Below are 26,761 nucleotides of genomic sequence, written 5' to 3'. Positions count from 1 at the left end.
CACTGCTACCACCAAGAACCTTCCTATCTTGCCTCTGAACTGCCCCTGCCCTCATTGCCACTGTACCTGCTCTAGTAGAAGTCAGGAATCTGCTGACAGGCATGCAGAGCCTCTGGCGAGCACAATGAGCACATAACGGTATGTTTTAATATTGTTCTAATCTTTTACTGTATTTTGTGTTCCTTTTATGTTGTAAGCTCCCTTCAGTGCCCCATTGGGTGGTAGAGAGGCGGGGTAAAAATTCATTAAACAGTGATGATCATCTAATGCTTCTTAATTATGTATAAGAATAAGAAGTGTTAAACCACAAATGCATTTTCTAATACATTTGTTACTTTTCATGCTATGTTCTTGCTTGCTCTTGCTAGTGGATTGAAGTATACTGTTCTTATCTCCTTTTTATTATGTCCCTGGCCAGTAGACTGTAAACTGTTACTGGTTATTTCATGCCTTGCCAGTATCAGAATGCTGCTTAGCTGCTGTGCATGCTCATCTGGTTCTTTCAATATATTACTACAATAAATAAAACACTAGAACAGAGATGCTCTTCTCTATAAGCATTTCCATTTAGCGGTTAGCTTTTCACTCTGGGCTGGTCTCTTTCACTTGCTCAGTGTTCATTCCATTTCATGGCTGGTTAACTAGTACAAAGGTAGCTGACCTCACTGTTAACTTCTTTTGAAGGGGCACTATTTCCCTTCATTATACTTCTCAGTAATTTATCCTTATCCCCAGAGCTTTTTCTCTGTGATTGTTTCTACTTTGATGCTTACGCAATCAATATTTTTCCCCTGTGTAGCTAAACATAAAACACTGCTGCGACCACTTGTGTTTTATAACAGAGTAACATTTTATTGTATTAAATCCTCTCCCCCTCCCCCATAACAGGCTTAATGCACTATGGATAAGTTGCTGACTACGGACTGATGTCTTCGCCACCTGGGGATTTGTACTGCTTATTTTTAAGACTGCAACTACATGACAATGAATGCAAGGTCATGCAATATGAGCCACCGGACAACAAGTACTCCACACAGGCCTGTGCTCATCAATGGACAGCAGATTCCACCTCTTAGAGTTCATGTAGGAACTCCTTGCTCTTCATCTACAAGTAGTACCACAAGTCCAACTATTGGAAACATATCTACTAACTTGCATTTGAAGGCATCTCTTGGAGGGGGCATTGTTCCTCAGAACAATGTTACTGAAAGCAATATCCACTTCCCTGCTTTAAGTCCCAGGAGGCAAATAGTTACAAATGGGAAGCCTTTATTCCAAGTCTCACAACCCCCAGGGCTGCCTGCATCACAGTTTCTGAAGCCAAAACAGCAGGAGTTTGGAAACAGTTGCACTACAAGCACAATTAAAGGTAGGATTTGTGTTTTTAAATAGTCCCTGATTTCTTTTTGTACATACTCAATAATTTTGTACCGTAACCAGAGAATGGCATTTCAGTGCTTTGAGGCTACTTTCAAAAATGTGATGATTGCTTCTTTGAATGAGAAGAATTTCAAGGAGGTTCAATCTCATTGTATTTCAGTTTTGGTAATGTCTTTCTTGGTTGTGGTACTCTCTGGTCTTCTGCTCTTGGGTGATTGTTCATGCAAGTGTTGCCATTTGTGTGTATATTCTTTTGTCACCTTTCACTACTGTTACCCACTAGGAGGTTCTTTAGAAGAACTTCACATGCAGAAGTTTCAAGGTTCAAGCCTTGGCTTTCTAGGCAGGTGAGGAAAGGGCCTGTGGCTGAAGGGCTGCTGCTGGTCAGTGTGGATAATACTAACTTAGATGGAACTGTAAACCAATTCAGTGGAAGACATCTTTGTACGTTCATCATAATCTTATCCTCCAAGTTGTAGTTGATAACTCTGGCTTTTAAAAAATGTCTGTGTTCAGTATTGTGGCTGGCAAAAATGATGGTTTCCCATAGTGCCAGCAAACCTGGCCATGCCTTCTCCAGCACCCCCCTTTCTCTGCCCATTTTTGGTCTTGCACTGTGTAGCTGGACAGGCATAACTGCATAGTATAAATTCCTTGCTAGACACAGCAGCTTCCAGTTTTTTTGTGCAAATAAAGCACAGTGACCTGCTGCATTGTGCCTATTCAAGGAAATATAAATGAGATCCTATTATTCATGGTTGAAAAATACCCCCATCATGCAAATGACTTATCTGGTTTTGATTCCAGCTTTCCTGTTGTTTCTGGATTTGCTGCCTCTTTGCTGACTCCAAAATGGAAGTAGAAAGCACTCAGCACTCACAGGAAGCAAAGCAGAAGGCTGAAAAGAATGTGATGCTACGCTCTTTGAACTCTAGGATAAGCATCACATTCTTTTCAGCCCTCTGCCTCACTTCCTGCGAGTGCCGAGTGGCTACTGCTTCCATTCCTGCAGGATGGGGAGGAGACCGACGGGGGACTTTTAAACTGTTTTTTAATGGGCTCCTCTTTATCCTCAGTTTCCATATCCACAGAGGGTGTGAGGAATGTATCTCCCATGGATAGGAAACACCACTGCCGCAGCTGCTTGTAGTCAACACCATGTCTTATGCAGCATAGTCTTCTTCCAATGTACCATATCCTTAAAATGGGCCTAATTTTTCCTCAGGTATTATAACTCCCTCCAGCATATGTAGATATTGATAGACATCACGTCTCAAGAAAATGTGCCCATTTTGGTGTCAAATCTTTTATGCTACAATTCACACAAATATTATGATTCACACATATACTGCATATGGCAGTGGTTCTCAAACTTTGGGGGAGCTTTACTCCCTCAGAAAGTCTTTGTGAGGGGCTAGGGCAGCGACGCGATCTCCAGGATCACGCTGCAACGGGGGTGCTTGTGACTTACTTTCAGAAGGCAGGGCTGCAGCAGGCTGCAAGAGGGTGGGGAGCCCTGCGCAGCCCTGCATAGCGCTCCCCGAGGCTTGGAACTTTCACTGAAAGCGGGTGCAAAGCGCCTCCTGCAAAACGAAAGTGCTTTGCACCTGCTTTCAGTGAAAGTTCCAAGCCTCGGGGAGCGCTATGCAGGGCTGCGCAGGGCTCCCTGCACCTCTTGCGGTCCTGCTTTCTGAAAGTAAGTCACAAGCACCCCCCCACCCCCCTCAAACGGACGCGATCCTGGGGATCGCTTCCTTGCCTCTCCCCTTCCCCTGCCCCTTAAAGGGATGGGGGAACCTTTACACGAACTGGTGGGTCACGACCCACCAGTTTGAGAACCACTGGTATATGGTATACACCAGTGGTTCCCAAAGTCCTACTTGGACTTTGGGACTGCACTAAGTGGTTGCAGGGGCAGGGCGGTGCAGGAGCGGGGGATGGCCCCAATGGCACTGTAATGATTGCAGCGCTGTGGGGATCCAGGGGCATGTAAACATACTTGGGGGGCGGGCTTGAAGCCTCCTGGACGTTTGCAGCCCCCTCCTGCTCTACCGGGTCCTATCCTCCATGCCGGGCTGCAAAGAACATGGAGGTTCTCACGTCTGCAAAATAGCTGGCACAGACTTGAGAAGCACCATTGTGGGGCCTGATGTTTTCCTTGGGAGAAGGGGATGACAGTCCTCTGGAGGCCTTGTTATTGCTAAAGGGAATATTGTTAAAGGGAAGGTAAAAAGAGTCCAATCTCTACAGAGTGCATGGAGGTTGCTCAAATCAACAGTAATAAAGGCTCAGCGGAAGTGTATACCGCAAAGGAAGAGGGGCTTGACTAAGTCCAGTAGGGTGCCTGCATGGCTAACCAGCCAAGTTAGAGAGGCCTTAAAGGGCAAGGAAGCTTCCTTACGTAAATGGAAGTCTTGCCCTAATGAGGAGAATAAAAAGGAACATAAACTGTGGCAAAATAAATGTAAGAAGGTGATACGGTAGGCCAAGACAGACTATGAGGAACACATGGCCAGCAACATTAAGGGGAATAATAAATGCTTCTTCAAATATGTTAGAAGCAGGAAACACACCAGAGAAGTGGTGGGCCTGCTGGATGGTGACAGAGGGAAAGGGGAAATAAAAGACTTAGAGATGGCAGAGAAATTGAATGAGTTCTTTGCATCTGTCTTCATGGCAGAAGACCTTGGGTAGATACCGCTGCCTGAACGGCCCCTCCTAACCAAGGAATTAAGTCAGATAGAGGTTAAAAGAGGTTTCAGACCTCATTGTTAAATTAAAGATCAATAAGTCACCGGGCCCTGATGGCATCCACCCAAGAGTAATTAAGGAATTGAAGAATGAAGTTGCTGATCTCTTGACTAAAATATGTAACTTGTCCCTCAAAACGGCCACGGTGCTAGAGGATAGCAAATGTCACGCCAGACTTTAAAAAGGGAAAGAGGGGGGACCTGGGAAACTATAGGCCAGTCAGCCTAACATCTGTACCAGGTAAGATGGTGGAATGCCTCATCAAAGATAGAATCTCAAAACACATAGACAAACAAGCCTTGCTGAGGGAGAATCAGCATGGCTTCTGTAAGGGTAAGTCTTGCCTCACAAACCTTTTAGAATTCTTTGAAAAGGTCAACAGGCATGTGGATGTGGGAGGCAGATCAGGAGAGAGATCTTGGGGTGGTGGTGGACAGGTCGATGAAAGTGTCGACCCAATGTGCGGCAGCAGTGAAGAAGGCCAATTCTATGCTTGGGATCGTTAGAAAAGGCATTGAGAACAAAACGGCTAATATTATAATGCCGTTGTACAAATCGATGGTAAGGCCACACCTGGAGTATTGTGTCCAGTTCTGGTCGCCGCATCTCAAAAAAGACATAGTGGAAATGGAAAAGGTGCAAAAGAGAGTGACTAAGATGATTACTGGGCTGGGGTACCTTCCTTATGAGGAAAGGCTACGGCGTTTGGGCCTCTTCAGCGTAGAAAAGAGGCGCCTGAGGGGGGACATGATTGAGACATACAAAATTATGCAGGGGATGGACAGAATAGATAGAGAGATGCTCTTTGCACTCTCACATAACACCAGAACCAGGGGACATCCACTAAAATTGAGTGTTGGGAGAGTTAGGACAGACAAAAGAAAATATTTCTTTACTCAGCGTGTGGTCGGTCTGTGGAACTCCTTGCCACAGGATGTGGTGACGGCATCTGGCCTGGACACCTTTAAAAGGGGATTGGACAAGTTTCTGGAGGAAAAATCCATTAAGGGTTACAAGCCGTGATGTGTATGTGCAGCCTCCTGATTTTAGAAATGGGCTATGTCAGAATGCCAGATGCGAGGGAGGGCACCAGGATGCAGGTCTCTTGTTATCTGGTGTGCTCCCTGGGGCATTTGGTGGGCCGCTGTGAGATATAGGAAGCTGGACTAGATGGGCCTATGGCCTGATCCAGTGGGGCTGTTCTTATGTTCTTATGCTGCTGCATAAAGCAGTAGCCATTTTGGCACCACTATACTTATGGTGCGCCAAATATAGGATTGGGCTGTCAGTCAATTAATTAATTAGACCAAGTGCTCGAAATGTTTCCATCTACACAACACACACACACAGATGATTAAGGGATCTGGAGACATCCATCAACATGTGTACTGGGATGGTTTTGCACATTTCTTCACATCCTTTAGATGTTCATGTGTTGCAAGTTTTCTACAATGAAATATGTATGAATCAGAGCTTATTATTAAAATGTGTGTACATTTTTCAGACATTTTGTGTGTGTGAGTGAGAAAGAGATTAAAGGAAAGTGCAAATGAGTATGGTGTGAATTTTTGAAGAATGAGATGGACTTTAGGGTCTAGGATGAATCTACATAATAGCTAATTATTTTTTGTGACTAAACCACAAATGATGCTTTTCTGTAGTTACTTACGCTTTCAGTGTGACTTTCTTTAAAATTTATTTGCTATATTTCTACCCTGCTTTCTCCCTAAAGGGACCCAGGGCGGCTTATAACAATTTCAAGAAATAAAAACAATATAAAATCACAGTTAAAAGCACATATCAGCCTTCACAATTAAGAACATCTTAAAACAGCAATAAAACATTAATTCAATAAAAAAGAGCAGCAGCAGCAGCAATCTTATAAAAAACTGAGCCTGTAAAAACCAGATGTTAAAAAGATGTTTAAATAGGCAGAGAACTTCTATTAAAATGTCCCAAAGTCTTAGATCCAGAACAATGCCAAAGCCCATATCTCAGTTTTGGTATCAGTAAAAATGTCTATTGAATAAGTGGCAGCATTTACTTATCAGTAAAAATATAAGCAAAATTTAAAACCAATGAAAAATATTACTTTTCTATTTCTTGATTAGTTGTATTCATTCAGCTTTCAAGGAGTTGAGGCTGTTAATCATCTCAAGCTTCAGTCATGCATTTTATACTTGATTGATCATGGCCATTCATTCAGGCTCACCCCATAGTGTGTCCAAGAAATAGGGGTGATATACTACAGATGTGCGTCAGGGGAAGGGCAGATATTGTAGTTTGGTCATCTCCGTGCTGAACTTCATTAGCATAGGATAGAAATGCTGTTGGAATTATTATTACTATGAATATTTATATGTATGACACTTTTCAACACAAGTAGTTCACAAATTATGCTGCTGACCTTGACCTACTACTCCTTCCCTTATGAGTAAACCAGGGAATTTAGCTTGTTTCCTCATTTGGAGAAAATGTATATTATATGAACATCTGAGTAGCATTGTTCATGCCTTAGTTGGCAACCTTCAGTCTCGAAAGACTATGGTATCGTGCTCTGTTCATGCCAAGTAGCAGTCTATATCTTATATTGGGAAATGCAAAGTAGCAATCTTTGGGATTACGGCAGGTTGCTGTATTATGGTTGTGACCTTGAGCAAGGGAATAATAAAAGTAGATATGGAAAGGGTGGATATATCATCCCTCTCTAAAGTCAGGTAATGTGGAATTATCTCCACCCCAGTGATGTACTGCCTATTGTTGACTGGCAGCCCAATCCTATCCAACTTTTCAGCACCGGTGCAACTGCAATGCAGCCCCGGGGTAAGGGAACAAATGTTCCCAAACCTTAAGGAGGCCTCTGTGACTGCACAGCAGCACCGGCACTGGAAAATTGGATAGGATTGGGCTGTAACACTCCTTCCCATTTAAAGCTAATTTACAACCATACACTTTGAACACAATCAACCCAGAGAAACAAGCTATTATTCAGTGATGGGCTGCTTAGGGGGAACCAAATCTTTTTAAACATGATTTTAAGAATCTTATATAAAATAAGCTTCCTGGTTTATCAAAAAAGAAGGGGTAATGATTTGACAGGAGAGAGGGGATTGAGACTCTGTTATGGTCCAATCCTATCCTGGGCCAGCCAGCATGATGGAGGGCCACTGATGTGGTGGCCGTGGCATCCTCTGGGCCTGCTGGGAATCAGGCCATCCAGGAGAGGGAAATAAAGAAAAAATTTACTTACTTCTCTAGCAGCTCAGGGCTGGCCTTAGGAGCTACGGGGCCTGACTGGGAACATTTTTGTGGGACTCCACAAAATCTGAAAAGCCAAGATCTTAATCTGAAGAGCCAAGATCTTTAGAATCTGAGAGACATACATAAAATTTATTCTAGACTTTAGATCCCTAGGGTAGAATGGAAAGCAATCAAAATGTGCACATAAAAAGTGCATATGAGTTAATGGATCTAAAGATATTTTAATATAAAATTGTGTACAAATTATTTGTAAACCTACAAATAAAAAAACAAAATGTGTAGATGACCTTTGAAAGGTAAATAGTTACAGAACACCCCGTTTTAATGATTGTGAAATGATTTAGTAAAAATGATGATTTTATTTTTGCCCTAGTGCGGTGCCCCCTTAAGTGCAGGGCCCAACTGGAAGCAATAGGTCCCACTGGCTTAAAGTTAGCCCTGCTGCCACTCCATGGTCTCCTATGGGCCTACTCAGATCTACGCCAGCCCTGTGCCTGGCATAGATCTGTTAAGGCAAAGGGGAAGTATGCTGAGCAGGATGGGGGTTATGGATCTGGTGGATATTGCTGCAGCTGGGATCTACACCCGCCCTGCCCATATCTGTCCCCAATCCAGCCTGATCCTTACCCTGTCTACCACCATGATTGCAATGATGGCTGGTCTGTCTGGCGCCACTGCCAGCATGGGGCCTTCCAGCCTTTTCACTGGTGGCAGAGCTCCACAGAGAGGCTGCTGCATTGGTGGAACATATGGTGCACTGGCAGACCTTGGGATCTGCCAGCATATCACAAGATCAGATTGGGTTGTTAATTTTTCATCTCAGATTCTGATGTGCAGAATTATCTTTTTCAGCTTTTAGCCCTTACATACAGGTTCTTCTGAAGTCAGTGGGACTTAAAAATCTAAGTAAAGTTGCATATAAATCAGTCTACAGATCTGATTACACTGAAATGTGATGAAAAATAGCTTGTATATGAACTGAGTCCCCAAATCCCTCCTGAGTTGTATTTGCTCTATAAGTTTATATCGGTGAAAGATTAAAAATACCTGTACCTCATTCTTAGTATAATTCATTTCCTGCTACACTGGGGATGAGGAAGACAGCTGGCATAGGAATCAGTTCCCATGAGAACATCTTTCCATACAAAGGCTCTGTAAACTTTTGCCTCCATCTTAAATGCTCATTTATGCCTTTAATAGATGCTTGTCATGAATATGCTTGGTGGGTGGAGCTTCTCCCTTGTAGTAGTGGTAACATACAAAACCATGATGTCTATAAGCATTTCTAAGGGAATACAGCTATTGCTGAATATCAGGTCATTTGGAATTTTTGAAAATCCATTTCTGGTTTTTCAGGAAAGGGGTGTGTGTGTGTGGGGGGGGGAAATGAAGAAAGATTTTCTTTATCCAAAAAAGGGTAACATGTTTTTTGGGTTAACCCAAGTGTGGCCAACTTTTCAACTTTAGGGTTTGTGTTTTAACAATTAAGTAGAAGAGGGAATGTCATCTGTGACAAGTGGCACCTGCTGAAATTCTCTCTTCTACACCATTGTTAAAGGTCCAGGAGCCCTAAAGTTGAAAGATTGGCCATTCCTGGGCTCATCCAAACATGCCAATTTTGTTTACAGATGTATGTAGTTGACTTTGAAACAAGAAGGGAAATTACACTTCCTTCAGTTACATGCTGTTATTATGCTAGCATGGTTAGGAAGCATGTTTCAGTTTAAAGAGCACATTTCTAATTAGTGTGATAGAAAAGTTAGACAAGAAGTGTTTTCAGGATTATTACACATCCAATGACCTGATCATTAATGCTAATAAAACCAAAATCTTAGTATTTTCAAAATCTTGGTCCCCTTCGACCTGGAGAATTGGCCATTCCATCTATGAGCAAGTGCCCACGTTTAAATATCTTGGTTTACTTTTCCATTACCAATTATCTTGGGCACCCCATAGGAAGTTAGCTATTGCCACCTCACATCACCACCTTAAGGCGATCACGTGGTTTCATTATAGTACTGGTAACCAGTTTGTGCCAGCCGCTCTGCAGATCTTCAGAGCTAAGATTATGTCCCAACTATTATATGGAGTTCCCATATGGGTTACGGCAGCCAATAGTACCCTGGATCGAGTTGTGGCTGTTTTTTTAGGAGGATTCTTGGAGTCCCAAATTCCATCAGGTTAGCAACGCTGACTCTTGAGCTAGGAGTTCACCTTCCCTCAACTATTGCATGGGCTTTAACGTTTAAATTCTGGCTCCGCTTCCATCTGTCATTTCCATCTGGTTCCCTTCTTAATGACCTGCTAAGAGACCCTTTTTTGTCCAGCTCATTTCTAAAAATTGACTCTAAATTGAATTCCCTAGATCTTTCTTCGGAATCTTTAGCGGACCTTGATGTCAACAGTGCCTACAAGCTTATTCGAACTAGGCTCTGGGAAGCTGAATTTGCCTCTCTTTCTGCTGATCTTAATCCAGTATGTTCTCCTCTTTTTTTGGGGTCACTGTCCCTTACCAGGTCAGTCCTCTAAATATTTTTTTACCCTAATAAATCCCTCCCTTCAAAGGGCTTTTATGCTCGCACGTTTCAACATTTTCCCTTCTTCGTATCACCTTGGTAGATTTTCCCATATTTCTCGGAACCTCAGATTATGCGCCTTTTGTCATCTCGAACCGGACACACTTGAGCATATTCTGATCAGTTGCCCAGCGCACTGTATACTCCGAAAGCTGTATTTGGAGCCCTTTTTACGCCATCCTGCCGGTCCATTTATTGATCCCCTTTTTGTTCTGCTTAGTGATAATCAAGCAAACATTACTATAGCAGTTGTTAGTTTTTTATCCCAAATTATTAAAATATCCCCCCCTTCCTAAAAAATTTCCTTTTACTTTTTCTTTCTTCCTCCTCTATTTTTGGATTATTTCCCTCCTCCCTGCCTCTTTATGTTTATCCTTTTAGTGACTGTTATAATTTTGTTTTGTTTTATTTTGTTTATTTGTTAGAAGCCAATAAAGGTTGTGAAGTGTTTGGTAAAGCTCTGATGGTTTTCTGGGAATTTAGAACAGAGTTTCTCTTCTTCCTCTTACGCTCTTGAGAGGCAAGATGAGAAGGGCAAGTCTGAACAAGAACAATTGTATGGCTCTTGATTTTGTTTAATATTAGATGACCTTCTACATGGTACTAGGTCAGGATTGCACAATATGATTACAACTGCAGTGTTACAGCAGCGAAGAAGGATTATGTTATGCAGTGCTGGAACTCTCAGGGCGCAATCCTGAACATACTCTGGGCTGACGCAAGTCCCTTGCGCCGGCCCATCATTGTCATGAAAGTGCTGTCAAGCCCTTTTGCACCAATTTTGGAGTAAGGAGGACCGCATGGGGCCGGCCTAACAGGCAAGCCTGTGCCAGCTGAGCTCGGCCAGCATGGGGGTCTGGGATGGTTTGGGGCAGGCAGGAGGGAGATGATTAAAGGTGGGGTGTGGGCTGCGGGCAGGCCCATGGGCAGGTGGCAGATGTGCAGGGGAAGGGGCCAGGATCTGGCACTTGTGTTGGATCCTAACCCCATTCCCTGGCAGTCTGGGACAGCTATGGGCTGCTCAGATCTGCACCACCTCTTTAGGTGGTGAGTAGACCCATTGTAAACCCGAGTAGACCCATTGGGGCTGCTGAAGCATACCTGGGGTAAGAGGAAGTGATTCCCCTAAAAGCACTTACTAGAGACCAAACTGATCATTGGGTCACACTCCCAGAACTCACGTTCCGGCAGTGTGGCCTGACTTAAGCCTTTACAAAATGCAGCACTCTAGAGTGTGCAGCCAGGCCACTGCCAGAAATGGTAAGTGGCACCAGCCATGCAGCAGTGGCTTTCGTGGAGCATTTGTTCCCTTGCCCCAGGGTATGCCTCTGCTAAGCTGGTGGTTTGACTCCTGCCAACGTTCTATTGTATTAGAAATTCATGCAGTTGCCTACAGAAGGCGTTTCTGCTTCTTGTTGGCCTCAGGAATAGCGGGGTCCAATATGGGGCATTCATGCAGGCCTCCCCAGTCACCAGGCAGCTGTGGCAACTACAGCAACCATGTGCAAGATGCTTGTGTTGTTGCATGCAAAGCATGGCACCCAGAAATAGTTGGCAGTGACATAACATCAATGCCAGCTACTTCTGGCAAGTCCATTTCAGGCCAAACGGCCCCACAGGAAGGTGAGGAAGCTCATACATTGCTTGCTGTGTGGCTGCAGCAGTGGGAGATCCACCTGCTTCCCCAATGCTGAGGCCCCCAGAGAGCAGGGCTCAATATGACTTAGGCCACATTGCCCTAAAGCCAGTCCTGTTTGTTGGTAATGTATCATAAGTACTGCCATTTTTCTGTGTTCAAGTGCTCAGAACACAAGTGAATATGGGAGGGGGTGTATCCGTGGATTCCATATCTGTGGTTTCATTTATCTATGGATTGGGTCTGCCCCCCCACGCATAACCTGTCTGGAGGCAACGGTAGCTGTGCTCTCCTTGCTTCGGGGGGGGGGGAGTCTTCTGAGCCCAACAGAGGCTTAGCATGCCTGCCCGCAGCCTCTGTTGGTCTCACTGACGCTTAGAGTTGAAAAAACATGACTTCTGATTTTTCAAAATTTTAATTCCTTGTAAGGCATTTTATAATTAATACCTTTTAAAAATGCCTTATAAAGCTTTAGGAGGCCTGGGGAAGCCCCCAGTGAATGCGTGCGGCCTCTGCCAGGCTCAGAAGACCCTCCAGAGGCGAGGGGAACAAAGCACCCCTCACCTCTGGAGGATATGGGGACGTACCCTTGTATTCGTGGTTTCACTTAACAGTGGGGGTGGTTTGGGAATGGAAGCCCCGTGGATATGGGGGCATGCATGTATTAGGCATTTTAAAAAGCTTGGCATTGAAACGTACAGCGCAATCCTAACTCACTTTCCAGCAGTGATGCAGTTGTGTGCCAACAGGATGTTTAGTTATTTGATTTTTCTCTGTAAACCGCTTTGTGAACTTTTAGTTGAAAAGCGGTATATAAATACTGTTGATTGATTGATTGATTGATTGATGTGCACTGTATCCTGCAGTGTGTGGCAGCCAAGGAGGCCTCCTCAAGGTAAAGAAACATTTGTTACTTTTAGGAGCTGCATTGTGGCTGCATTGGCGCTAGAAAGTTGGTTAAGAGCCCAATCCTGTTGTCCCGTCCCCCCGAGAATGCAGCGCTGCATCCCATGGTGTCCCATTGGTTTTCTCTGAGTAAGAGAACTGTTTTTCCCTTACTCAGGTAAGCCTCTGCCATGCAGGGGGCAGGGTCTACTCAGACCTGTGCTGTGGGATCAGGTTAGGGTTATGCTAACGTTGTTGGCATCCTTCAGTCTCGGAAGACTATGGTGTCACGCTCTGAATGGTGGTTCTGGAACAGAGTGTCCTCTCCAGTGCGTGAAGCCTGGGTAAAGTAGGTATGGAGGATAGGCTGTTACCCATGCAGCAAATCCCCCCTCTCCACGTCGCTGGAATGGTCCAATGGAAAGGCAGAGGCCAATACGGTTGGTTCCAGCGGCGTTGCAGGAGTTGCCAGAACGTGACTGTGTTCAGCCATGAACTGCCTCAGGGACTCCGGCTCTGGATTTTGCCTCGAGGTTGACTCCTGAAGCCTTTTCCATAACTGGATGTAGCCACAAGGCAGTGGAGTTTTGGGATCAGAGTTTTCCTTCTCTCAGATGAGCTGCCTTCCCAGGCTGACGAGTCCCATCTACACGGTGGCTGTTTAGTCGCCTCTTACAACTGAGCGCCTATTCTTAAAACGAACAGTCCAGTCCTATCATGCAGGTATGACAGCAGAACTTGTGTTCTGCTGTTGCAAATGGCACAGCAATGCCATAAATGGTACACTGCTGCCAAGTGTGAGCGAGCTGTCAGGAGAAAGAGCTGGTGGCTCCCTGTATGCACCAATGGCCCAACCATGCCACACCAAAGCAGAAAAGTGATGGAGGGAGAGGTTCCAAAGAGGTATGGGGCAGAGAGGCTCCCAGACAGGGAGCAAGCTGGAAGGGGTGAATCTTGCCAGCAAAAGTGCACACCGGATCCTGTCCCTGTTTTCCAACCTGCCCCACCCCTTTCCTGTCCATGGACTTACACCAGCAAAATAGCTGACTTGGGTCCAAGGAAACCTATTGGCAATCAGGTGGCCTACCAGGAAGTAAGTTTAAAAGTGTTTTATTTACCTCTTACCAGCCATCTGATTGCTTCCCCTCTCCAATAGCATGCAGTATGTGCTCTTTTTGGCATGGCTGCATGCCATGGAGTGGTAGGGGATTGAATTGGGCTGTAAATTTGCAATCCCATACACATTTCCTAGGTATAAGGCTCACTGAATTCAATGAGACTTACTTTTGAGTAGACATGCATAGGATTGTGGTATACATTCAACAGTGGTGCTCCGCTTGTGCAAGAGTTCACACAACTTCCTGTGCATTAGTGAAAGAAGGAGAATTGCTGCAGAATCTACTTATTATGTATTTATTATTTAAAAGTTTTCTTTTACCATCTTTATGTGCCCTCAAAAAAGCAACCAAAGTGGTATCTTATGGAACTACATGAATTCTTATGCAAGTTCTTGTGCAGGCAAGCATGGAACAGTGCTAGTTTTCCTTCTTGTCATGGCCCAAGATTACTAGAAGAGATCACTATAAGAGACTGATTAGGTAAAAATCTTAGTGTTTTTTCTCATCTGCCCAGTTATGTACACAATGGTAGGGCTGAAATCATATGCATTTTTTTGGGAGTGAGCCCTGTTGAACTCAATGGGATTTATTTCTGAAAAGGCATTCCTAGGATTGCACTGTAAGAAATGTTACAAGGATTTATCATGCTTTAATTTGTACGGACTATTTTTTAAATAACCAATGATCTTAAAAAATCAATTATTGATTTTTAAGTTTTAATTTTTATTAGTACAAAAACCGGCTTTATGGAAATAGAGCAGAATAATACAAGTTATATAATACGAGGGAAATTTTACCTTCTTTTATGTATATGGTTCATTAAAACTCATCCTCATATTTGAAAGTCTGTTCATAACTATATCATAAATCTGTGGGTTTTTTCTTCATTATGGAAAAAGGTGCATGGATCTCAGACTGCTAAGCTGTGTGAGAACAGTGAACCTCTAGCTGGCTAGGATAATTTTTGTGTAATTGTCAAAAAGCCTTTAATGGGCATAATAGAGGCACAGGTCTCTGAATGGTGTTATGTGCAAAAATGTTAATCAGTAAGCAGCTTGAGCCACACTTGAAATCTCTTTTACATAGTTTTATTTTACTCTTTAGGGCCATTGTTTTTTCATCTGTCACTTGGCATGGTCTGAAAAAGAAGTTCATCAGTATGCTACGGGACTCCTTGCACAAAAAGCTGGATTCCATCTTCATTTGTTTTTCTTCCCACTTGCTGCCTTTAATCAGTTTCCAGTGGCTAAGTAAGCCTGACAATTGACAATGTTTTACACTTAAGTGATTAAATGATAAATGCATAGGTTTGTATTCCACATGCCAGACTACCTCTTTTCAGTTTCATGCATTCCAGCTGCTTTGAAATGGTTAAACAAAACTGAAAAAAACAAAACAAGATTCAGATCACAAGGGGATCACCGATGGAGACTTATAGCAATTGGCTGCGGTATTCGCTTGAAGCCAATACAAATAGGTCTGGGTGAATTCCTCTAGTATTTGTGCCTCTTGCCAAAAGAACAGAATTTAGTACATAATAGTCTCTGGGCTAAATTCCTGGGTTTTGTGTGTGTAAACTTTGTTCCACTACAGAAAGAGTGTGATTGGGGTTTATTTTCCCTGATTTCCATTTAAACTGAAGTGTTTATGTTATTGTTGTAAGAAGTTCCTTTGCCTAGGTTACTTTTTTTAAGAGCACATTCAGTGTGCTTCATATGTTACTACTGAGACATTCATTGTTAGTCTAAATCCTGCAGAGCACATTCAGTGTTTCGCATACAATCCCAGCAAAGCAAATCCCCTGGAGTCAATCTGAGGATTCTAAGTAATGATTTCAATGATGAACTCTTGCTTTTTCATTCTTAATGGAAATTCAGACAGTTAATAGAACTAGCAAATGCATATAGCTGCATATGTAAAAAGGACTTGCAAACATGTCAGAAGAGTATGAGGTGCTGTGCCAAAATGAGTCTAATTTTATCCTAAAGATTATAAAATGCCTTAAAGTGTTAGCATGGTGCCAACATTTAATCACTTTTCGTTAAAAGCCATTCTAGTTATGCTCAACTTTAACCTTTGTTCCAGTACACGCAAAGTTACGCCATTCAGTGTTCAAGTGAACTGCTTTCATTTTTAACATGTAGTACAAAAAAAGAAATGTAAACAAATGAAACTGCCTCCTAGTTACAAACACTGGCTTCCCTCGGGTCATACTTGTGTAGCCTAATGGAAGACATCTGGCTTCCTTGCAGTGCTGTTGCTTATACCTCTGGTTTTTCTTCAGGAGTGAACCAAAAAAACAAAATTGAAAAATTAGGAGAAAATCAGTGCACCTGCATGACATTGTTCTGTGCAAGTAACTTTGACTTCATTTCCTTCAGATAGTGCACAGTTGCAGGATAGATCTTATTTTATGCCAATAAAAGGTTCCTGAATCTGATAGATTTAAAAAATTCAAACAAGTCTTCTGCCAATCCAGTTCTTTCAAAACATGCACTAGCAGGCTCCCATTGAAACTACTGGGTCAGCGATATGCCCCTGTAGCCATAGCCTCTCTCCATACCATCTCTGCTTATAAATAAGTAAGCATAAATTAGTATGTATAATGAGAGCTGAAATAAGACCACAGCAAATTAGAGCAGGTTAGATATGGGTTCTTCCATTCAGTTTGTTTTGGAGTTTCCTGAAGTTTCTCAACCTTAACCGGTTCTCCAGCACTCCCATAAAGTCTTTTCATCCTCTTGCTCCTTTTTTATCACCTTCTTTCTTCCCACTCCTGGACTGTTGGTTGTTCCACCTCCCTGCTCACAGCAACCCTGATATGAAAAAGGTTACAATCAACAGGGTTTTTTAAAAATCTTTGATCTTCATAGGATTAGCCATCCAGCTATAGCTAGACCAACAATAAGCAGTTTTGAAATTAGCAGCCCCTAAGCATGTCAAAGCTTGCTAGTGTATTTTCAAAGTTGACTGCATCCAGAGTATAAATGGCTTGGCAAGAGTCATTGCACACTTTTTGCTTAACTCAGTACCCTAGGAATTGCAGTGAATCCTTTCCAAGTATGAAAAAATTAATAACATTGCAGATGTAATGTGTATAACTTTAGTAGATAACGTGTTCTTTTTCTTTTCTAAGGTAATGCAAAAAGTAGCTCCAAATTTCATACACGAGTACAAGAAATCAGTGGTGTAGCTAAGAGAGTGCAGGGGGTAGCAGTTGCACCGGGCAACAAGCTTCAGGGGGACAACAAACTGAGCTTGACACCAGTGGTCAAAATTGTGAAAAAATTTGGTATGTACGAATAATACCATCATGTTATATATCCTTGGAAAGGTAATTTAATGCTGAATGCAATGAAACAAACCCCATTGGACTATCTGTATTCTATCAAAAGTTATGGCCAATTAACTAGAAAACGAAAACACAACTGCCTTATGGAACAAAAAGTAGATTTTCTTTACTCAAAACTGACTTGTAGGACTGATTGTTCTGAGAGCCAACGAGATGTTGTTATGATACAGCATGGAACCAATAAAGTGTTAATATGAGTCAGCTCTCATTTCCATGTATCATAATACAGCTACTCCTGATAACTGATAAAGAGGGACTTTTTCAAGTGGTGCTCCTCTTATATTTAGCAGGGGGAGAATAACCATCCCTCTTCACCCCAGCACAATGTCTCTGACCAATAAGAGATGCACCTTATTTATTTATTTAATTAAATTTAATGTTGTCATGGGCGGGGCTACAAAGTATTCTTTTATCCCAGGTAGCAGATAGTTGCCTTAGCTATGCCACTGGCTGGGGGGAGGTGGAAGATCAAGTGGATGGTGAACTGCTGGGGGGAAGGAGGCATGTTTTTCCCCAATTTGCACTTTTTAAAAAACCCAGGTGTAACATCACTTCTGGTTGTGACATCACTTCCAGGGCATCATTTTGAGCTCTGCACCGGGCTACATGTTCATTAGCTACGCCACTGCAAGAAATAACTAACCCCATAATCTTTACGGAAAGCTATACTCAGACCCAAAATTCATGTCAGTTTTCTACTGCAGTTGCCCCCATTTGCAAACTCCTCTATGCACTGCTCCCCACTCTCAAAGTTACTATCCCTTACCATCATTCCCAGGTTTACTCTCATGCAAATATTCTTGCATTGTATTGGGTACAGTTTAACTTGAGATGATGTCCTGATCTTGATAGATTCCAGATAGATTCATCACCCCGTAATTGTGCTTCTGCTGTCGGATTCAGCTATTGCAAAATTGTTTTGTAGTTTTAAGGACTAGATCTGCAGGAGACTGCTGAATGAGTTAGCTTCAGGGCTGGTCATCCATGAGGCCAACCGAAGTGGTCACATCAGGCAGCTGCTTGCTGGGGGTGCACACTTCTGCTCCCCCCCCCACTTGCTTCCACTACACCTCTTCTTGCTGTTCCTTTGATTGGAAAAAGTAGAGGGAAACAGAGAGGAAAAGAGAATGTGGAGGAGAGGACAGTGCTAACTAGAACATTAGAGAATGGAAGGAACAGAGGCTGGCACATAATTGGGTAAGGGGGCAGCATTTGGCATGTTGCCTCATGGGCCAGCCTTAGATAATTACTGTAATTAAGTAATTACTGTATTTCTGGTTGATAATCAAATGGTTCTGTTGTCTAAAGGAAACAAATCATTCAAAAAGCTACAATTCAGACATATTCTGGGGACCAGCCCTAAAGATAAAGTAACACATTCCATTGTATGCTGGATTAGCAATCTCACCTAGGAAGTTCTGGGATAAAAGAAGGTGCAGGCTTACTTCAAGGCCTACCAGGCCAGTGACAACATAGAAGTAGGAAGACATAACTAGTGAAAGTCTAAGTAATTGTTCACAAGCACAATTTGTTGATGCCACAGAAATCCCACTGTGCAGAATATCAGAATATGAAAGCCTTGCTCATTATTTTCAGACATTATCAATGTAAAATTTGTTTGGCAGCAATCTGCAACAAATTGCCAGTTTAAAATATACTTTCACGTTCCTGTTCAGTTCAGTTATCACATTTCCAAGGACAAGTTTGTGAGGATAGCTTAATAGTTCATCTGCAATGTAATTGATCTAGGGTATATTTATTGAAGTTAGTGTTTGAACATGTGTTAGCAAATCTGCAATTGCCTTGCAAGTCACAGATAATCACATCACAGCTGTTCTGTCATTGAGCAGTATCCTCTGAACAAAATGTGCTTTGAAAATACCAATTTAGCAATGGTGTCTTAATTAATCAGCAAATGGTACAATCTGGGAAGCTTTGCTGTAATTTTTGTGAACCTTTACTGCTCTTGGCAACTGCTGAGAATTCTGTGCAGATATTTATTTAAAGTGCAAAGCATGAAGAATAGTTGACTTTCTTCCAAAGAAAGAGGAAAATATTTTTAAACTGTTGTAATTCATGGTGTGTGTGACTAGACTGATAGGGGGAAATTGTTTTAAGTTAACCTACACTCACCCTTGGTTTGCCTTTTTTGCACTCTGTTTTGGGAATGTCATTAGTTTCCATGATAGGGGCATGTGTGGGGGAGAAGCTTCTGCCACTCATGCCACTATGCTGCCCTTTTATCTTCTAGCACTGTCAACCACTAACCCAGCATGCAAATATAAATGTTTTTCTCATTACTGCTTGGACGAAAGCTACGAACTGTAAACCGCAGTCTCCAGAGCAATCCTTAGATTTCATCTGGATTTCACTAAGATTACTTTGGAGTTAGTGTTGTGTAGATTGTGCAGCTCAGAGAAGTTCCTCACCCGTGCTTGCCTCAATCTAGACTAGCAGTGTCAGACGTAAGACCCGTGGAAACTGTTTATCCAACCCATGGAGTAATTGGGCTTGTGATAATTGAAGTGTGAAGTGACTCCTCTTCAAGTGTATAGATCACTGATTCCTGGTAGCCAGACATGAGAGCAGATCACTCATTGTAATGGCACAGTGTTTCATTTGAAGCAGGCTAGTTGTGAAATAATGCAACAATCCAGTTTTAAACTAAATGTAACAGCTTATATCAGCAGTTTCCAAACTGTAGGTCTAGGACCCATTAGTGCAGCGATTTTCAACCTTTTTCATCTAACGGCACACTGACAAGGCACTAAAATTGTCAAGGCACACCATCAGGTTTTTTACAATTGACAAGGCATACCATGCAGTCAGTAGGGGGCTCACATCCCCCACTGGCCCTACTAATAAATGACCTTCCTCCAAATTCCTGTGATACACCTGTGGACCACTCATGGCACACCAGTGTGCCACGGCATAGTGGTTGAAAATGGCTGTACCAGTGGGTTGCAACTCAATTTTTGGTAGGTCACGAAATTGACAAGGCAGATTAGGTTATATGCATCAAGGGTTAAACAAGCTGCTACTGGGAGAAAGCATGGCTGCCCAGTCATAGCCAAATCCCTTTGCATTTATAAATCAGGCAGCAACTTCTAGTGCCTCTAAAACGTTTGGGAACCATGGATTTATATCATATAAAATGCATCTAAAAGAAGAATCATGGGCAAATTTTTTTTGCATAAATTTCATCACTAATTCCATCATTGTACAGCAAGCTATCAGTTCATAAAAGGTCAGAATGATTCAAATGGTCTTTTGCCTCGTACTACTAAAGCAAACATTCAAAAATAGATTTGCTGAAATTTCCTTGAAGGGAAAAGATTATCTATAATTACAAAAACTATGTAATTTTAAAAAATCCTTTAATGCCTTGCAGTTTTATTAGGGAATGCAATATGGATATATCCTTTTAGGGAATGCAAGAGTAGAAAAAATGAAGCACCACATTTTTCATGTGTATGCACTACAGCAGTGGTTCCCAACCTGAGGTCCAGGGACCACAGGTGGTCTGTGAGAAGTGGTCTGTGAGGTCTTGGGGGGGGGGGAGAAAATAAGTTTGAAGGTGATCATTTCTAGTGTCTTTCCAAGTGAGCGCTGCTCCACGGACCACTGAAGTGTTGAATGTGGCTATAGGTAGTCTGTTAGCCCTCTCTGGTTGTCCAGCACTTGCTGAAGGGCCAGCTTTAGGAGGGTCCATTCTCCACCCTTTCTGGTAGTCTGTGGAGGAGCATTCACTCGGTGAGATGAGAATGAACGCCTCCCCCCACAGCTGGCATTTCCATTGTTTTGCCAAGCGCTCCCTATGGGCTACCAAATTGAATTTTGTGTGTGTGTGTGTGGTGGGAATAGAGGGGGTTGCATGTAGTCCATGACAATTCCAATTTTTGCATTAGTGGTCCACGGGCTCCTAAAGGTTGGGAACCACTGCACTACAGGATGACTTCACAACATGGGCAGCCCAGTCCAGTGCAAATTCCTGCACAGGGGTCAGCGGGGCTAGTGCAGACTGCACTGCATCCTGCATGGGAATTCTGCAGGCTGGAGGAATCCTTGAGGTAAGGAGGCATTCATCCCTTGCCCTGGGGAAAGCCCCAGCCTACACAATGGGTCTATTTGGACAATGGGTCCTCCCTCCACCTCCTCCACCCTCCTATCACCCCTGCATGGCCTGGTAGGAACTCACTTTACAACTACATGAAAAAATGATAAACTCATGTATAAATAGGACACAAACACAAAATAAACAATATGAATAATATTGAAAGAACATCAAAGAAGAAACTGTACGTACTGTAATAACCTGCAATTAATTTCAGATAATATGCATGTGCATGTATTTACTGGTAGAGGGCAAGCAAAAACTGCAAATTTTCAGACTTGATATAGAGCAACACTCAACACAGTGATGGTCATTCCGTCATTTAGTGCAGTGGTTCCCAAACTTTTTATTGGCCCTAGATGCTGCTGCCTAATTTATGAATGCTAAAGGATATGGCTAAAATGGTGATTGGGCACCAGTGCTTCCCCCAAGTAGCAGCTTGTTTAACCCTTGATGCACCTAATCTGGGTGCATAACCTAATAACCTAATCTGCCCTATCATTTTTGCGAACCACCAAAAATTGAGTCACATAAGAACAGCCTCACTGGATCAGGCCAAAGGCCCATCTAGTTCAACTTCCTGTATCCCCCAGTGGTCCACCAGTGGTACGTCAGGGAGCACACAATACAACAAGAGACCTGCATCCTGGTGCCCTCCCCTGCATCTGGCATTCTGGGGTAGCCTAAAATCAGGAAGTTGCACATAACCATCATGGCTTGTAACCTGTAATGGACTTTTCCTCCAGAAAATTGTCCAATCCCCTTTTAAAAGCTTTTAGGCTCAATGCCATCACCACTCCTGTGGCAAAGAGTTCCACAGACTAATTACATGCTGGGTAAAGAAATATTTTCTTTTGTCTGTTCTAACTCTCCCAATACTCTCCCAATACATCCAGTTTTAGTGGATGACCCCTGATTCTGGTGTTGTGTGAGGGGGAAAAGAATATCCCTCTTTCCACTCTGTCCATCCCCTGTCCATCCCGACAATTTTGTATGTCTCAATCATGTCCTGTCCCCCCCCCCCAGGCGCCAAACTGAAGAGTTTTTGGAAAAAAGTTTCATATCTTTATAAACCTCTGCAGTTCAGTTCAGTGAGTACCCAGAAACCACCATATTGTTCATAGGTGGTCACGTTTTGGCTACATTCCTATTGGCACAGAGGTAGAGACTTTAAAAACAGAGATATTTTGTATTGCTAAGAAAAGAGGAAATGGTTTTCTGTTTATGGCAACAAAGAAATAGGGGGGCGGAGCTAACTTTCAGCAAAGTTGCAGTGAACTTTGGGGGTTCCCGAAGAGACTGCGAAATAGATATGTTTTCATGTGCCTAAACAACTAAGGCACGCTTCGGTGCCAGGAAGATGGTACGAAGAGCTGAGAGCTTGAACGGGGGGGGGGGGTCCTTAGAAACAGGCAATTTCAAGGATTTCTCTCTGTTTTGCTCTGTGCTGAAGCATATCTATCCCGGGCGCCATCTTTGAGAAGCTCGGAGAGCTGAAAACCCGTCCTCCCACAGCCTAGATACAACATCGCAGCGAAAAAAGCTATTAAGAGTGAGTGAACTTGGCTCGTTAAAAAGTTTTACTGAGAACTGTAAGTAAGAAGTCTGGAGGAGGAGAAGATAATTCAAGATTATTCACGCTGGCCATTAGCCACCCGGGGGGGGGGAATAGGTGAATTGGTATTTCCCCTCCTGGAGTAAGTACAAGATTATATTTTTTTTAATGGTATGTACCGAAGAGAAATAAATAAGTAATCTTCAACAAAGGAAATAAAGTCTACCTTCATTTTCCCAGCAAAAAGTCTTTATTTAAGCCTGGATTCTGCTATTTTCGGTTTCGGTTTCTCAGCAAGAGGCTTGAATTTTTTTTTTTTGGTCATTTAAAGGCATACTAACCTAATTTGTGTACCTTGGCTCAACGATCTCTGACACTCTTTCTCTCAATACTGAGCTAAACAAGCGCATCGGTAAAGCAGCTACCACGTTTTCCAGACTCACAAAGAGAGTCTGGTCCAACAAGAAGCTGACAGAACATATCAAGATCCAGGTCTACAGAGCTTACGTCCTGAGTACACTTCTGTACTGCAGCGAGTCATGGACTCTTCGCTCACAACAGGAGAGGAAACTGAGCGCTTTCCACATGCGCTGCCTCCGACGCATCCTCGGCATCACCTGGCAGGACAAAGTTCCAGACAACACAGTCCTGGAACGTGCTGGAATCCCTAGCATGTATTCACTGCTGAAACAGAGACGCCTGCGTTGGCTTGGTCATGTCGTGAGAATGGATGATGGCCGGATCCCAAAGGATCTCCTCTATGGAGAACTCGTGCAAGGAAAGCGCCCTACAGGTAGACCACAGCTGCGATACAAGGACATCTGCAAGAGGGATCTGAAGGCCTTAGGGATGGACCTCAACAAGTGGGAAACCCTGGCCTCTGAGCGGCCCGCTTGGAGGCAGGCTGTGCAGCATGGCCTTTCCCAGTTTGAAGAGACACTTTGCCAACAGTCTGAGGCTAAGAGGCAAAGAAGGAAGGCCCATAGCCAGGGAGACAGACCAGGGACAGACTGCACTTGCTCCCGGTGTGGAAGGGATTGTCACTCCCGGATTGGCCTTTTCAGCCACACTAGACGCTGTGCCAGAGCCACCTTTCAGAGCGCGATACCATAGTCTTTCGAGACTGAAGGTTGCCAATACAACCTAATTTGATTGTGGATTTGATTTGATTTTTTTTTTTTTTTTGATATAAAAATTTGGAAAGTAGCCCTGGATACAAAATTAGAAAGTAGCCCTGTAGGAAGTGGCTCGAGTTGGTGTTGATAAAAATGGCTTTTGAAAATCTAGAAGATGATCGTGAAAGCCAGGCCTTGTTGGTGGACTTTCTGATGGATTTTAGAAGAGAAATGGAGCAACAAGTCAGAGAACTCTCTGAACAAATTGGGCAAATAAGCTCCTCCCTTGTAAACTCGCAAGAACAGATTATAAATAATAGAGAAGAAAAAAGAATGGATCAGATGTCGGGTGAAGTTAAAGAAGTGGAGTATTTTGAAATGGGACACATGATGGAAGAAGCAGATGTCATAATAACTGAGAATCTTAAGGAAGAAAAAAGACGAAATGTTTAGAGAGCAAGCTGTCTCAAGGAGAGGAAGAATTTATGGATTGAATTCAAGAATAACAGAATGAAAAAGAAGAAAGAAAAACAGGGGGGGACTTAAGAAGAAAAAGAAGAAGTGGAAGAACCAGTAGGAGGACTAAGAGGGAACACCAATAAGACAAATTAAACAATAATAAGAAGGGCAAAATGGTTGAATAATAAATAGAATGTTTTTTTTTTTTTAAATATATTAAATTAAAATAGATGCAAATGAAAATTTGAAATATAAATATTGCGGAAATTAAGTGGTATTAAGATATAATATTTTATTAATTAGATTAAATTAAAGTGGATGAAAAGGGAATTTGGAATATAAGTATCGTGAAAATTAAAGTGGTAAATATATGAAATAAATTAGATGGAACTGCAATTTTGGAATATAAGTATTGTGGATAAGCGAAGTATAATATTGTAATTGGAGATATTTGTTTTTAGATGTGATATTAGAAATTAAGAATTAGATAAGAGATTGTATTTTAGAGGTTAGTTTAGTGGTAAGAAGAATCTATAAGTAAAAATTTGAAGCCTTTTTTGATTGGATAGTTATGGAAAAGGATGTATAATGTTATAAGAGATATTGAAGGAGGTAATACCATTGTAATCAGAGACTTCTTTTTTAGGTGTTATATTAGAAATGAAGAATTAGATAAGAAAGATTTTATTTTAGAGACTAGTTTAGTGGTAAGAAGAGTGTATAAGTAAAAGTCTGAATTTTTTTTTTATGATGGGATAGATAAGGTTAGAGGAAAAATATGGAATGTTAAAGTATTAACCAGTAGGGTTAAAGGATATGATAATTTTTGTATTGATTATTAATTTCGTTTGGATTAATGTTTGTTGTAATCGATGGCCACCACCCTCGTGTGTAACCTATGTAGTCCTAGCCCTAAGTCTATCCAATTTTCCTTACCTGTATCTGTAATAAATAAATAAAGCATAAAAAAAAAAAAAGAAATATTTTACAGCACAAAATCTTCTGCTTGTGCAGTGGCCTCTGTGGTGGCCTAGAGAGTGTCTATAAAGCACACTCTAGTGCAGATAGCACTGGCAGAAAATCCTGTGCTGGCTCTCCACGCTGTATCCAGACCTCTTTTTATCTCCCCTTTCCTTCCCTCACCGTCCAGCAGGCCAACTGCTTCTCCGGCAGTTTCTTGGTTCTTACATACTTGAAGAAGCTTTTATTATTCCCCTTAATGTTGCTGGCCATGTATTCCTCAAAGTCTTTCTTGGCATCTTGTATTATCGTCTAACATTTCTTTTGTCACAGTTTAAGTTCCTTTTTATTCTCCTCGTTAGGGGAAGACTTCGGTTTACAGAAGGAAGCTTCCTTGCTCTTTACGGCCTCACTAACTTTGCTTGTTAGCCATGCTGGCACACTCAGTTAAGCCCTTCTTCCTTTGTGGTGTACACTTCCACTGGGCCTCTGTTACCCTTGTTTTAAACAGCCTCCGTGCAATCTAGAGAGATTGAACTTTTTTTACCTTCCCTTTCAACTTCTTTCAAACTAATCTCCTCATCTGAGGGAAGTCTACCCTTTGGAAGTCAAGGGTTTTTGTGTCAGATTTGCTTGGCACTCTTCCCCTGACATGCATGGCAGAACAGATCACAGCATGGTCACTGTTCCCCAAAGGCTCAGTAACATTTACATCTCTGACAAGGTCCTGAGTACCACAGAGTATTAAATCCAGAGTCACCTGTCCTCTGGTTGACTCCATGACTAGCTGCTCTAGGGCTCAATCATTTAGCACAGGGGTGTCCAAAGTTTTTGGCAGGAGGGCCACATCGTCTCTCTTACACTGTGTCAGGGGTCGGGGAAGAAAATAATTAACTTACATTTAAAATTTAAATAAATTTACATAAGTTTACATAAATGAATATATTAAAGATGAACTTATATGAATGAATGAAGGTCTTGAAATAGCTTGAGGCCTATAAAAGGCCTTGCACAAAGCAAGGCTGGCCTTTCCTTTGCTGCCGCTACTGCATCACAGACGTGAAACAGCAAGCAGTGGAGGGAGCCCTCATCCCACATCTCATGCAAGAGGTCAAACAGTCGCCCTCACACTTAGAGTGGTTGCGTCGGGCCAGTGTGGGCTCCAACAAATCTCCAGAGGGCCAGAGGCTCATTGGAGACTGGGGGCTCCTTGAGGGCCGCATTGAGAGGCCTCGAGGGCCACAAGTGGCCCCAGGTTCGGGGTTTGGGCACCCCTGATTTAGCATGTCAAGAAATCCAGTCTCTTTCATGGATTTCCAGTACGAATTCCAGAGCACGAATTGACCCAGTTGGTGTGAGGATAATTGAAGTACCGCTTGATTACAACCCTGTCTCTCCTTGATACCTCCCTGATCTGTTTTGTCATTTAAAGGTCCCCTTGAGGTCTGGAGGACAATAGCATGTCCCCATCACTCCTTGAACCTGGTAATTTAACCTACAGTCATGACCCACTAGGGTACCGGACTCACAGTTTGAGTTTTTTACACCACTGATTTAGTGTAAAAAATTTTACGCTAAATTTTACACATTAAGGCAGAT

At 42.6% G+C, this 26,761-nt stretch overlaps 1 protein-coding gene across 1 annotated transcript in view; it reads left to right on the top strand.

Moving 5' to 3' along the window:
• The first annotated feature begins 984 nt into the window (after positions 1-984).
• The window catches only part of GLIS3 (GLIS family zinc finger 3), a 179,522-nt gene continuing 153,745 nt past the window's right edge, over positions 985-26,761 (top strand). The window contains exon 1 of the mRNA XM_066617150.1: positions 985-1,369. Within this exon, the coding sequence (XP_066473247.1) occupies positions 985-1,369 (385 nt within the window). The remainder of the gene's footprint in view (positions 1,370-26,761) is intronic.

Source organism: Tiliqua scincoides, chromosome 2 (genome assembly GCF_035046505.1).
Source record: "Tiliqua scincoides isolate rTilSci1 chromosome 2, rTilSci1.hap2, whole genome shotgun sequence".
NCBI classification, from domain to species: Eukaryota; Metazoa; Chordata; class Lepidosauria; order Squamata; family Scincidae; genus Tiliqua; species Tiliqua scincoides.
Note: the sequence above shows the minus strand (reverse complement) of the source record. Positions and strands in the feature narration are given on the sequence as shown.